This window comes from Branchiostoma lanceolatum, chromosome 18, assembly GCF_035083965.1.
Source record: "Branchiostoma lanceolatum isolate klBraLanc5 chromosome 18, klBraLanc5.hap2, whole genome shotgun sequence".
NCBI lineage: Eukaryota > Metazoa > Chordata > Leptocardii > Amphioxiformes > Branchiostomatidae > Branchiostoma > Branchiostoma lanceolatum.
The window spans coordinates 10,565,976-10,580,148 of NC_089739.1; the positions used below are offsets into that span (position 1 = coordinate 10,565,976).

The 14,173-nt window shown below is 39.9% G+C and overlaps 2 protein-coding genes and 1 long non-coding RNA gene across 3 annotated transcripts; all 3 read left to right on the forward strand.

Moving 5' to 3' along the window:
- Window positions 1-1,101: 1,101 nt before the first annotated feature.
- Window positions 1,102-8,125, forward strand: LOC136423944 (CUB and sushi domain-containing protein 2-like). The gene is made up of 12 exons (XM_066412345.1): window positions 1,102-1,285; window positions 1,577-1,747; window positions 2,161-2,331; window positions 2,776-2,946; window positions 3,483-3,659; window positions 4,059-4,229; window positions 4,514-4,693; window positions 5,327-5,497; window positions 5,833-6,078; window positions 7,176-7,312; window positions 7,856-8,019; window positions 8,119-8,125. The coding sequence occupies exons 1-12, from the start codon at window positions 1,102-1,104 to the stop codon at window positions 8,123-8,125; spliced, it is 1,950 nt and encodes a 649-aa protein (XP_066268442.1).
- Window positions 8,126-8,504: 379 nt separating this feature from the next.
- Window positions 8,505-9,971, forward strand: LOC136424825 (uncharacterized). Its single transcript, XR_010753937.1, has 4 exons — window positions 8,505-8,661; window positions 8,978-9,139; window positions 9,568-9,678; window positions 9,842-9,971. It is a non-coding gene; the product is annotated as an uncharacterized lncRNA (long non-coding RNA).
- An 868-nt stretch (window positions 9,972-10,839) lies between these two features.
- LOC136424425 (CD209 antigen-like protein E) lies at window positions 10,840-13,669 on the forward strand. Its single transcript, XM_066413024.1, has 4 exons — window positions 10,840-10,993; window positions 11,421-11,507; window positions 11,637-11,891; window positions 13,008-13,669. Exons 1-4 carry the CDS (start codon window positions 10,855-10,857, stop codon window positions 13,127-13,129), a joined length of 603 nt encoding a protein of 200 aa, XP_066269121.1. The 5' UTR covers window positions 10,840-10,854; the 3' UTR covers window positions 13,130-13,669.
- The last annotated feature ends 504 nt before the right edge of the window (window positions 13,670-14,173 follow it).

Below are 14,173 nucleotides of genomic sequence, written 5' to 3' on the forward strand. Positions count from 1 at the left end.
GTTTTGTCTCTGATCTGTCTCTGATCATAATGAAACCATACTCATAACTCACTCCGTCTCAATTCTAATATAAGGGTCTTGCAACGTACCTTCTTGATTGATTAAAAACACATATAGAATCCACATTGTGTTTGCGCTGACGTGAGATATGCATTGTTCATAATGATGAATGACTATTCCTTGAAATTTTTAGGTGAATATTGTAATGTTATGTCAGACAACTAGTTAACATTAACACATTTTCCTTCTCTTCATGAACTGCTTTTTCTTTGGCGGTCATGTAAAAAAAGAATAAATGAAGACAGTTTTATAGATTTCAAAATGACTTTACCCAATGTTTTTTTTTTTTAACCCAGGAGTGCAGTGCCCGACTCTTAGCCCCATTGCTGATGGACAAATGAGTGGAGGAGAATCTGCCGGTGAAACGGTCACTTTCGTGTGCAACTCAGGGTTCGAGTTAAACGGCAGTTCGTCTCGGGTGTGCCAGACTAACGGAAGTTGGTCGGGAATACAACCTTCCTGTATCCGTAAGTTTATCTAATCTTAACCATTCTAACTGTATGGTGGTCATGACTTTTAATTAACACATGAACAGATATAGCAATGCATGGGGCAGTATTGGACATTTGTATAGGCAAAAATATGAAAATAACATGATGTGTTAGTATGTTAAATGCATTTACTTTAAAGTTTATGAATGTTGATTAAATCTTTATCAAATGTAATAACTGTTATCTTTGGTTGATATTTTTTTTACCATGTGTATTCGCCACTGATCAGTCACTGTTAGTTCTTTTTGTTATTTATGTTCTCATGATTATGTTGATATGGACTTTTCATATTAATTTGTCAACTTTAGATCTGTTGAATGTCAATATGTTGTTATCTTTGGCTGATACTGATTTTGTTATATCTATTTGCCAATGAGGCTGTTGTTACTATTATTTTGGATATTATTTAAATTTACCAGTAGTCCATTTCTGTTTCCACCTTACTTATTGTTTTGGACCCGTGGCTAATGTTCTTTTTCCTGTTCTTTGATTTTCTCTTGTTTGTATTATGTGTAAAATGCAATGAAAAACATTAAAAAAAAGTTTATGAATGTTACCATTAGGAAAGAGCTGCCCAGACTTGACCCCACCCCTAAACGGCGCCATTGACGGTGGAAACAAGCTGGGTGACGCCGCTGTGTACACCTGCTCGGAGGGATACACAATCCAAGGCAGCGCAGTCAGGTTCTGTACCTCTGACCAGACGTGGAGTGGAGAGGAAACTACATGTCAAAGTAACCGCCATCCTAATCTAAGTTTTGTATGTTCTAACTAGATCGGTGCGTTAACGTAAACTGTCACCTAAGTTATATTTCTAGTCATGTTTGAAGTACACATATTTGACAAAAGCATCACTTTTGAAAATCAAATTTGCAGTGTGCAAACGTTTTCCTTTAACTATCAGCCTAATACTATAGAATGTCAATATTTAATTAAGGTTATGATAAGTAATCATCCCAAGCGATGCTTTGCTATGACAAACTTGAAAAATTAATGCTTGTTAATATTGATTTTTCTTCTCACAGGAAAGGAATGTCTTGAGTTGGATCCCCCTCCCAATGGTGGCATCAACGGTACTAACTACTTCGGTGATACGGTTATCTTTGACTGTGATGTTGGCTACAACCTTGTTGGCAGCCCGTCTCGTACCTGCCAAAGTGATGGAGGATGGTCTGGATCACAACCATATTGTGAAAGTAGGTAAAAGCTACTAACTGCGGTGTTCTGTTATCGATAAATTTTTGTTTTTTTCTTGTTCCTATTACAGAACGAATTCATTCTGCATTCTTTTAGCTTCATTAGTAACTTTGAATGTAATGTCACCGTGGACTTCTGCCATAAAGCATTCTGGCAAGAGACCCAGTAAAAATGTATTTATAGTTTTCGTTGCTAACCCTGTTTAAATTTTGCAACCTGCCAAATCAAAAATACTCTTGCATATCTTTGTGATTTCGTTTTTTTTAATCTACACGTGAACAGTATGCATCTTATGACAGTAGCACATTTAGACATACGACTTTGATTGACGGATGAACCACCAGTGTTAACTTATTTAGAGACCCTTTCATAATCATATTTCATTCGAATGGAAATTGGATTCATTTCATAGGAATAGACTGTCCAAATCTGCAACCCCCTATAAATGGTGTTGTTTCGGGCGGTGTATACTACGGAGACACTGTCAGCTACAGTTGCTATCCAGGATATGAGTTGGATGGAAGTTCAACACAGACCTGTCAGTCCGATGGGCAGGGGAGCGGTACAGCACCGAATTGTGTCCGTAAGTGGTTTTTCTCATGATTTTTCCGCATAGTCTTATGATTCATATGTCCATAACGCCGGTGCAATGGCCGAGTGGGTAGAGTGTTCGCCTTGCATACGGTCGGTCGTGAGTTCGAACCCCGGCCGGGTCATACCAAAGACTCTAAAAATGGTACATACTGCTTTCTCTGCTTAGCACTCAGCATTTGGTAAGGATTATGGAAGTTAAACACACACAGCTACCAGTGGTCTAGTCCCCTGCTGTAGTGACTTGCACAAAGCTGTGAGGCCAAAGGGCTGTTGAACCGGAGATGGGCGCCGCCTTATGCACCTTCGGTGCCGGAAGGACTATTTTGGCTTATGATTCATATGTCTTAAAAACGTATTACAATAAACTAATGCAGTTCTAACAGTTCTCATCTTCCGCTTGAGATAACTAATGTCAACATTCCCTCCACTGAAGGAAAAGAATGTACACCACTGACTGCCCCTGCCAATGGAAACATGACTGGTGGCTACTTCTATGGAGACCAAGTCACATTTTCCTGTGACATCGGATTCGAGCTGACCAATAGTGATGTCAGAATTTGTGGAGACAATGGCGTCTGGAGTGGAGTACAGCCAACATGCGACAGTACGTTATTATCCCACAGCGAGTTTTTTTAAAGACAAATCAATCTTTAAAAATGGGTAAGATTCGGAGATAACTTCTTGACAATTCAGGTGACATCCATTACTCTTCTTCAGTGTCTTTAGAATGGACTGGCAGAGCGAGTCTATACCAGTACATATGATATAACAGGGCTAACTGGTTGATAGTCACGTTCAATCCGAATCTTATCCAGTTGCAAAGATTGATTTGTCTTTATATATTTTAACATACGATGTATTTATGACTGCATTTGATCAAGAAGAGTATGAAGATCACAATTAAGGTATGATGGCTGATAATGATAATACGTTTTGATTGATTAGACCATGAACAGTTTGGGAAAGTTGTCAATGAGAGATATCAATGTGGTTCTATTTCATTTTGCTAGCTTCAGTAACGTCAACATTTCAAGAATTGTTTACTAAACGAATAATGTTTTTTGTGCCCTTACTTTTAAACAAGATTAAGTAGACAATTTGGGCAGTTCATGAATGTTTGTAACATTTAGTTTACCACAGTCGTAGATTGTGCCTCACCTTTGGAGCCACCAAACAGCGATATGGCAGTGTCTGGAACCACCTACGGAAACACCGTCACCACTAGCTGTGATTCCGGGTACGACCTTATCAGTGGGGACGCCGTCAGGACTTGCCAGGCTAGCGGAGAGTGGTCTGGAAATCCTCCGCTGTGCCAAAGTATGAATTATGACGTTTTACCCGCATACACAATACTATTCCGTACGTTCGAAAAGGAGTATGAAAATTCCAAATAATAGTCCTAGATATTACTTGATTTTTGTTCGTCGCCGTTCGTTATTAATACAATGCATAAATCACTTCACAAATTGACTTTCACGAAGGTTTGTTTAAAACTGAAATTCAATCAGACTTCAGCGTTGATGTTGGTTGATGATTATTTTCATAAACATATTAATATTGTACCATTTGTCAAAGTAACAAGACTTTGAGGCCTTATGAGATTATATGGGCAAATCAACCGATTAGATATACACAGACACTGAACATAATTACAGATACTATATATCCGGTTATAGTTTGGCAGTATAGTAAAATTACATATTTTCAATCCCTCAGAGAAATGCTGTACAGAGCCTTCATTGCAATTCGGCATGTATAATGGATCTATCTGTTACAACGAGACTGCGTCACTCGAGTGTAACGACGGACACTACCTGACAACATTGGATTCTGACCTGACTTGCACAGCAACTGGAACTTGGGACAAGCCTATTCCGCAATGTGAAAGTATGTGCTCTCTAATTATAGCCGATTATATATAATTCCCTACCATTTTTATATATAGTTCCCTACCATTTTACATTCTAGAAAGTTAGAAATTAACGTTAAAGAACTCACAGATCTAAAATAGAGTGCTGTGTATTGTAAACTATAGCAGAATATGCCTATATGCAGCACAACATAATTGTAGTTGGTGTCAAATTAGAGCCCTTTGTTTGTATCAACATACTTAAATTTTCACAAAGGGTAAACAGCATTTTTTTTTCGAACTACTTCGCATATTTATGTAGGAGTCTGCTGCAACGCTTCAATATCAGTGAACGATGGGTACCTGGTCGCTCCGTCAGGCTTTTGCTTCGGCAGTACCATCCAGATTCAGTGTAATCAGGGGCATGAGCTCAGTGGGGTTTCAAGCATTCTCTACTGCAATGCAAGTGGAGTCTGGGAAGGAGAGAAACCTACTTGTGAAGGTAAGAAAAAAGTTGCTTAAGAAGTTCCCAAGGTCCCTCCACACGGATGTCAAATCGGACCACAAAAGTCCCAGATTTTTGTCGAATCAGATGCATGTTCGATGATGTTCTACATTTGTACATGACATGATTTAAACCGAACACGATTCGAGTTTATTTGCGAGTATCCACTGAAAGCCTGCGCCTGCAAACCGTCAAAAGACAACTTTCAAAAGTCAATCCGTTTTTTGGACAATAAATCTTTGATGACATTTTGCTGTGGACAGTTAACGAAATAACGAAATTACAGGCCTAATCTAATTGTAGTGACCTGAAACATTCAAAATTATTTTCCACGCCGGTATTAGTTATACCCTCCCCTACCCTTGTGGAATGACAAGCGTGCAAACACCATATTTTGATCTAACCAAAGAGCTTCCAATTTGCCACTCTAAGTAACGGCTTGAAATGAAGCCAATGAATTTACCGATGTTTCTGTCTTTTACTCGACAATTTAGTTCTATGACATTGATTTTCCTACTCTTAACCAATTCATTTTTCAATGGAACACCTTTCCAAGATGTTAGATCATTCTTATATATCCTTTCTAAGAGAAACACATCCATGCCCTAAGCTTATATTTGTGTGTTTTAGAAATCAACTGCGGAGACCCAGGAGAAATACGGAATGGACAAAAAGTTGTAACAGGGACGATGTACGGCGATACGGTGACGTATTCCTGCGACCCTGGCTTCATCATGGTTGGTAACGCCACCCATGTCTGTAATGATGAGCGTGACTGGGGACCGGCGCCGTTCTGTGAAGGTACTAAAAGCTTTGTGACTGCACGTGTTTTTATGCTTATGCTCTTGCTTACATTTTTTTGCTTAGTTGACGCCGTTCTCAGTAATTACAAATGTTGGTAGTGTATCCAGCGTGCCCTTATGGTGTGAAGTTTTTAAAAATTCTTTTGCCATTAGATAGACAGATGTTACAATAAATAAGTAGTGGAGCACCCACAATACAATGGATTTTACTACTGCTTTCCTAGATCCTGTTGAATTTTTCAAAGCTACGTAGCAACATGAAATGCCCTTTGGGAATGTGCCTTAAGATATAACATCTGTTAGAGATAAATCAGCTTTTATTTTCGTTTTCAGCGAACAGTTTGTGCAACAGGACTCATCAGTCTGCTCCAGATGATGGCTACAAAGTCTGTTTCGACAGTCCACAGGGCACAACTCCAGTAGAGCACTGCCAGATGCACTGTAACGCGCCATTGATATACAACCGAAACGATGCCATGTACGAATGTAGTGTTGATACATCCTGGCGGTGGATGGTCCGATCCACCATCGGAGGCGGCACTGTCGTGTTCAACTCCGCCCCTGTAGGGGAATGCTCAAGTAGGCATTTTTTTCTCATTGTATATGAAATAAGGTATGGTTAACCGGGGGTGTCCCTGTGGTGTAGTGGTCTGCGCTTCTGTCTCTCACCACATCTGGTTCAAATTACTTGGAGCAGAAGGACTGGGGTTCAAGCCCCAGGTAGGACACCTCTGGACAAGAGGCGCATTGGGTCAAACCAAAGACTTTATAAAAATGGTACATACTTCTGAAAAAGTATGGAAGTTAAATCTTGGGTATATAATTACCCCTGATCTTTCGGATGACGCAGCAATCCGAGCTCACGTCAGAGGCTTTTATTCTCGGGCAAACTCACTCCTCCGGCGGTTCCGTTACTGCTCAGCGGCGGTAAAAAGTGAGTTGTTCTCTGCGTATTGCTCCCCGATGTATTGTGCCCAAATCTGGAGTAATTACAGCGTGAGTGCGATCTCCAAGCTACGAGTGGCTTACCACAGCGCAATGAAAATGCTCTTTTCCGTCGGCAGGCATACAAGCACTAGTTGGTTGTTTGTGAATAACCGGACCGACATGTTTGACGCAAGGCGTCGCAAGGTCACCTACTCATTTGTTACACGCCTGCTGTCGTCTGACAATGATATAATTAGAGTGCTTGTACACTCGGACGGCTTTTGCCATAGGCATAGCACATTCTGGCGACATTATGTAAAGTATTTGTAAGTGTAGCTTTGTAAATCTTTGTTCTGTGTCTGTTTTTATGGGCCATGGGCCTGATACAAATAAATAAATAAATAGAATAAACACACTTCACTGCCAGTGGACTAGCCCCCTGCTGCAGTGATTGCACCACAGTGTCGCCCAGGGCTATGAAACGGAGATGGGCACCGCCCTATACATCAATAATGGTGTGGGAGGATTTCAACTTTTTTTGACTAACCGGTTTGGAGCTACAACAGAAGGAAGTTGGATATTTTCATTAGATGCTTTGTTCTCATGTCACAAAGATCTAATTAGACGCTGATACAGGATCATTTCTTTCTCATTAGAACTATCAGTTGGTGTGGGGGCAATAATTTTCTTAGTAATCCCAAAATGAAGTCGTTGAGTATCTACATCGTCCATTGTATCTTTTGACATAGCACCCTCAAACCCATTTGTTCCTGTAACTGTGAGTGGACTAGTCATCACAGCAGGACAGCCTCTTGACATGCAGGCTATTGAGGATGAGATGAGATACCAGTTGGGTCTGCTCGGACTGTGCAATGATCCATGCGAGGTTGGTAAAACGTGTTGGTTTCCACTCACTAAACAACTAAAAAGCCATTAGTATAGATAATCAACAAAAAACGATTGCTCTGTAGATAATTGGGCCAGATATTGTTACTCGTAAAGTAGTACTGAAGAAACTATTTGGATGGAAATTCCATTCCTATTAAGCTAAATTATGCTAAGTCTCGATCTTTTTATAATGATTTTTCACAAGATATGTTTCTTTTGACTTTTTTCAACAGAGAGAATCCCGAGTCACTTCCGGGTCTTGCTTTTTTTTAACATTCATTTTACAACCAAGATGACTGATTTTTGCCTTTGCCGAGAATGTTATGTTGTCAGAAGTATATTTATGTATTTATAAGATCTGTGTCGTTTGACTTTTTTTCAACAGAGAGAATCTCGAGTCGCTTTTTTAATATTCCTTTCACAACCAAGATAACTGATTTTTACCTTTGCCGAGAATGTTATGTTTTCAGTTGTGTTTTTATTTATGTGTGATTGTCGAATAAAAACATGACCTTGAATTCCTCCTGTTTTGCATTTCTAGATTGGAAGCATAACAGTTGAAATATTCCATGCACGGAGGAGAAGGAGATCACAAGGGATCCAGTACCGAATAAGTGTCCAACTTCGTGCTTTCGCAGATCCAGCCCGTATCACTCCCACCAACACGATACAGATGGAGTGGGTTCGGATAGCAGGTGTACTAAGGTGCATACATTTGCATATATTACGCATCTGATACACTTACATGCAACTTGCATAGATTTTGCTAACTTCAAATCTGTTTTTTTCGATGGTGCTCTCTAGGAGCTAGCCTAATAGAATTTTTCTCTGTGTAGATGGCAAAAAGGCAACAAAAACAGGAATTGTACTGTTTTTTTTATAATGTCCTAGAAAGAGTGACACTCATATTACAGAAAGACCAGGAATTTATTGACCAGAGAAAAGGAAGAAGGCATTAATCAAGACGTAATCATGCCAGCTGACCAGTCGAGACCAGCTATAAATAAACAAGATTTTTATCTCTCTTGTCACACTACCCAGAGGAATCATATGTACGATGCCAATCTAAGACCCCAGATCTCCAGTGATGTTTTCTTATCAAAAGAAAAGAAAAGAAAAACTCCGCAGAATGATAAATACAAAAAGATGGCTTTGCATGATTTTGATGAAATTGTACGTACACAATACACAGGGAAGAGGCGTTGCAATTGCAGACTTTTGTTCAAAACGGAGTGCTGTCACTTTCCATCGAAGGTAGTACTCTACCCGTGGCAGACAACGGAATAATCATCTCTGACCCAAGTCTCGCTTGCAACGATGGAGAAATCATGCAAGGGGTCGAATGTGGTGAGATCAATTTACATCATTTCAAGCCATCTTATATATTCAATTTCGCACACATTGCCTTTATTTATCGCTGTCTTACAAGGGCCCATCATCCTTGGTTGCGGGTATTGGGCAACCAACGACACTCTTCCATCGATTCTTGCTTTTCATTTGCTGCACTTCCCGCCTTCCTCTAGCTTATCCTCGTCCCTCTTCTACTCTAGGGTTATAAATAGTCTTGACATCGCAGTACAATAGTTTTATGAGTAAATGTTTAATTAAGGCAAAATAGGACATCACTCGCAAAGATCTACAGACCATGTGTTTCTTGTGATAGTGCCTTGTGGTCCTGGGACGTACCATGACGTCTATGAATCTATCTGCCGGCCATGCGGTTTCGCCACTTATCAGGACGAATTTGGACAAACCGACTGTAAGCCATGCCCCGAAGAAACTACCACTGACGGAACGGGAGCAAAGAATATCAGTGGATGCATAGGTACATTTGTTTTCAAGAATTTGTGTCTGAGAATTTAAGGAAAAACATGTCTTCCTGACCTCTCATCAGAATTCAATATATGTACACACGTTGTTGTAACACACCTATAAGGTAGAGTACAGTGCCATCTTGAGTCAAAAGTAGCTAGAATGGATTTAAAAATGCCTGTTTTTTGGTACATTTCAGTTGCTTTGCTACTTATTATCGAGCCATGCAAACGTAATAATGCCGGGACCCTTAAATGGTTTATGTGGCAAGTGATGTCATAAGAGTATTATTCACTATGAATATGACATTGAAAGTCAAAAGTAACCGAAGTGACCATGATCGCCTTTACTGTCCGCATTATTTTTCATATATTGGAACTATTGGGCTCTCTTAATCAAGGATTTTCCTTCTATTTATGAATGTATTGTTTTTTTCTATAGCATTTGCCGACTGCAACTGTGGCACCAACCCTTGCATACTGAACTCGACTGGCTATTATTTCTGCCATTGCATGCATGGATACCAGGAGATCGAAGATGGCGATTGCGCTGGTATGTAGTTAAGGATATTAGTAACGTACTATATATTTTGATGATACTATAATTACATCTACTGTAATCCTATCAATAATTCCATATTTAACCAACCGTAAGGTCATTGTTGATTTTGTTTATAGAGTACACATCTATGTATTAATACTATCATTGGTTTTAGACATTGACGAGTGTGAAGATCCGAGCATCTGCCCCAATGCAAAGTGCATCAACCGTCCAGGGAGCTACTCCTGCCAATGTTTACCGGGATACGAAGGGCTGGCGTGTGCAGGTAGGACCTCTATTAGTCTAAGCGGGGTTTACTCCAGAGAAGAAACAAGGGGGGGGGGGGTGTAAGTTTAGACCGGTCTTAAACGTAAAATATTTTTACACACTTACATGTACTAGATATTGTTAAGCACTGCTATAATGCAGCTCTAAATGTAAGGTATAATTATTCTATACACACACACACACACACACACACACGCGCGCGCGCGCGCGCGCGCGCGCGCGCGCACACACACACACACACACACACACACACACACACACACACACACACACACACACACACACACACACACACACACAAAGTTATAGTTAAACAACAAAACTGACCTACTGCGGTCCTAAATGCAAAGTCACAAACATTTGGGACCACATCGTTAATGAATGGGAGACAACGATTCCGTGCATCAACCGATTGCGACAATGCTTGATACATTTGTTTATTGTAGAGTATCATCAATATCATACAACCACTAACCTTAGGTAAAATGGTTTTGCCTGTGCCTTCTTTGGGATGGAACAAACACGTATCCTGAACGGGGTGGTTTGCCGGCGATCTTTTTCGGATATCCATGATCTCTATAGGATACAACAATTTTTTAAAGAATGGGTACCTCTGAAGACCTGTTCTTGATATCCAAAATTGGTCCTTCTACTTACGACTTGTTTTGAAATTCAGGATGTAACTGGAAGCCTACTCGGTTATTGGGAGCGTGTCCTGGAGGCGACAAAGAGATTACAGTTAAAAGGAATTGAATTCTGTGTGGACGACATGTACATCTAGATTCCTGGCCCCGGTTTGACTGTATATAGTTTTCAATTGATAGTCTTAGTATGCAAATGAATATAGATTCTGCTTGCCGACAATGAGCTGTACTTTATTCAAACTTGTATGTACATAATATGTTTATTCATTATTTGTGTAAAGACATAGACGAATGCCGTTACTCCGGTTACTGTCCCGATCATTCCACCTGCACCAACACCGACGGCCACTATTACTGTACCTGTCTGCAAGGGTACCAGGGAGACAATTGTGAAGGTAACTATTGAACAGAAATTTTGGAGTTTCTTTTCACACAACCAGAAATCTCACCTGCTGACGTTTCAGTGTCTGTCAGACACCTTCTTCAGCGGTTCTGACTGGAGTACTGCTTCTCGCCGCTGTAAGTAGCCGATATAGGTGGCGCTTTTGCGGCGAGAAAACAATCCCAAGCGTGGCTAAGCTTGTATCCCCCCTCGTCTCGGTTCATCACTGGTGTTGACTTTCCGATCCATACCACCTCCCTAATCCATCAGGATACCAGCTCAGCCACGTTTGGGATTGTGTTCTCGTCGCAAACGCCCCAATAACACGTTAGAAAGAAGATTTAAAAAAAAAAAAAAAAACACATTCAAAGTACCTTCTGAAGGTGCCGGGCTACAATAGAAAGATTTGAATTAATTACTAATGTGTACTATTCTTACAGACATAAATGAATGCCATAATGCCAGCATGAACACGTGCGGACAAAACCAGATCTGTATCAATACAGTCGGCTCGTTCCAGTGTGAGGGTAAGCTGATACCGCATAACTTAAGGGTGATGTTAAACCTTTTTCATTTGATGTCAATTTTTTATAATATCATAAACAAATACATTTCATAACGTTGAATTTTTTTTTGTATATTCCCTACCCCTGCAGACTGTAGCATGTTTGATGGGAGTTGCTTCACTGTGTCGAAAACTACCGCAACGTTCACGGAGGCTGAAGGTTATTGTGCAGAAGGAGGTGGTATTCTGGCCATTGAGTTAGACCATGTTGTCCACGACTTCTTCGTCCAGCTGCTGTCCGTGCCCAACAAGGACGTGTGGATCGGTCTCACTGACCGTGACATGGAGGGTCAGTTCGTCTGGGCTGACGGGACACCTATCTCCTTCTACAGGAACTGGGCTCCAGGTGCGACAAGTTCATAACAAACACATTATGTATTACCGGTTTGCGTAGCTAAACCTTTGTTGGATCCATTGTCATGTGTGCTAGCCACCATCTTGATTTTGTGACGTAGCTGGATAGCCATACCATTTCATTGTGAAGGGTGTTTTTTGGGGTCGCTAGCGTTCTCTCTTTTCTTTAACAAATCGGCACACAACTATCACACACTCACCTCAAAGAAAAAGAAAATTCAATACCAATCTATATTTATAAAAAGACCCCTTAATCGCTAAACTAACATAGCAAACCTGAAGTATATGTAGCGCAAATACTTAACTCTAGTTAGGATCTTTATTAACAAATACATTTGTAAACATAAGATATTTGAAGTTAGCCCTATGTAGACCAGGCTTTTGTTTGCGTTCTTGTTTAAGTTTAAGTTCATGTAGGAAAACAAATGTGGTTTAACAGTGAAACCTCAATGTTTAAACTGAATTTAGTTGCATTTGTAAAATATGCGGGCGAAAAACACGGTCTAGAAACCAGCTTGACTCCTTCAGAACAAGAAAAGCCCGATGCCCTACATGGCCATGCTTCTGAACAATGTTGACTCTGCCAGCCTCCTTGTGATAGTGCAACGCCCACGGACATTTTGTGTACAATGTACTGTAACAAGTATCTATGGTAGATTGCACTTGTACATCAATATTCTATTGCGATCGTGTTTTATACGTAAATGTATTTTTAAGAGAATGACCTCAATTTGTTGACTATAATTGCGATTTTAAACACCAGCGCAATTCAGGTAACTACGAAAACCTGCTGTTGTTTGTTGTCTGGAATAATAATAAACCATATATCATATGCCTGTCAGAAACCCTTTGCCATGGTACAGTAAAAAATTGAAAAACCATCACAATGGAATTGTTGCCAACTAAATTCTATGAAAAGTCACCGAGTCTGGAAGCTGTAACGTACGTCGTTCGGTAGATATACGACGTCAAAGTTGGCGTGTACACTTTTAGCCCCCCCCCCCAGTCTAGATAGAACCGCTTAAATGACTTCAAGAAAGATTAATGGGTTAACGTAAAGTATGGTTAACAATCAGTAGAATACAGAATATATGGCTTCCCATTGCAGGAGAACCGAATGGTGACAACACTAAGAACTGTGTCCACCTGTGGCCAGAGGCAAACTTCCGCTGGGATGACATGCCGTGTGAAACAGACCTCTTTTACATCTGTCAGTATAACATGGCTTAGTCAACAACCTACATGTATGTCTGCGTGGATACAAAGAGTTAAGAGCCAACATGACGTTGGCTTTACCTTTTTTTGGTATGGCGTGTTCCTTTAGTTAGCACTTTTAAGCTTTTTGCAAATCATATTGATTGGTATAATTGTCATCATTAAAAAGTGTATATGTTCACATGACATATTTACTTTGCAGCGCCTAGAATACAGTTACAATGTCCACTCATAGCGTATGTTCTGAATATGTATTTTTGTTTGTTTCTTGATCTATTAGTGCTTTTATTAGAACGAAATATTGTTTGATTAATCGGAGAATCAAATTATAGCAATGACGGCACCGTGGTCACCGTTATTAGAGGACACACTGGCATGGCTGCATACATTTAGCAACTGTCTAATTTTATCATCTTAGATGTTTGCTCTTCAATTAATCCTTTTTTAAACCTTTAGATCTTTCCACTTGACAGCATTATAACTTAATTCACCTGCTTTTTAGACCTTACCTATTCTCCGCATGCATGGAAAAAATAAAAGCAAATGTCCTCTTGATATGAGTCTACTTTGTAATTGTTAAGTAGAGTTGAAGAGTAGTTTGTGTGCGCCATTATCCAGATATCAAAATATGAAGCAATTTCAATAAGAAATTTGCAATGAATGAGACGAACGCCAACTTATTATGATATGAGGCCTGGGTAAAATATTGTCATTAATTGCAACATCTTGATAATTGTCTAAACAGAGAAATATTGTCAGATAACAACGAAGCCAGATATACTTAAGAAGAAGAAGCCAATGTGCCTCAACATCCATTATATATTCAATGATACAGAAATTAAAAAGTCCCTCAAGGGTTGGTTCCTCCTCCTTATGTAATTCTTAATGTCTGGTTCAATGCATGACAATGATGCCGAAATTACCCCTATCAACCGCCCTGCATCGACACCCCACCTTCCTCTGTGTGTTGCTAAATTAAAATGGAAGCATTCAAAACTTTCTATGTGTCTACTCAGTATTGGAGAATGTTTTACCTAATCAGCTGTGCCTGAACCAACA

Bases quoted from the DNA above. Each gene is read 5' to 3' on its own strand.
- LOC136423944 (XM_066412345.1), top strand. From the start codon at position 1,102: ATGTTACCATTAGGAAAGAGCTGCCCAGACTTGACCCCACCCCTAAAC. The intron at 4,694-5,326 runs GTAAGAAAAAAG...TGTGTGTTTTAG, and splicing joins AGAGAAACCTACTTGTGAAG to AAATCAACTGCGGAGACCCA. The intron at 7,313-7,855 runs GTTGGTAAAACG...TTGCATTTCTAG, and splicing joins TGTGCAATGATCCATGCGAG to ATTGGAAGCATAACAGTTGA.
- LOC136424425 (XM_066413024.1), top strand. From the start codon at position 10,855: ATGTTTATTCATTATTTGTGTAAAGACATAGACGAATGCCGTTACTCC. The intron at 10,994-11,420 runs GTAACTATTGAA...CTATTCTTACAG, and splicing joins CCAGGGAGACAATTGTGAAG to ACATAAATGAATGCCATAAT. The intron at 11,508-11,636 runs GTAAGCTGATAC...CTACCCCTGCAG, and splicing joins CGGCTCGTTCCAGTGTGAGG to ACTGTAGCATGTTTGATGGG.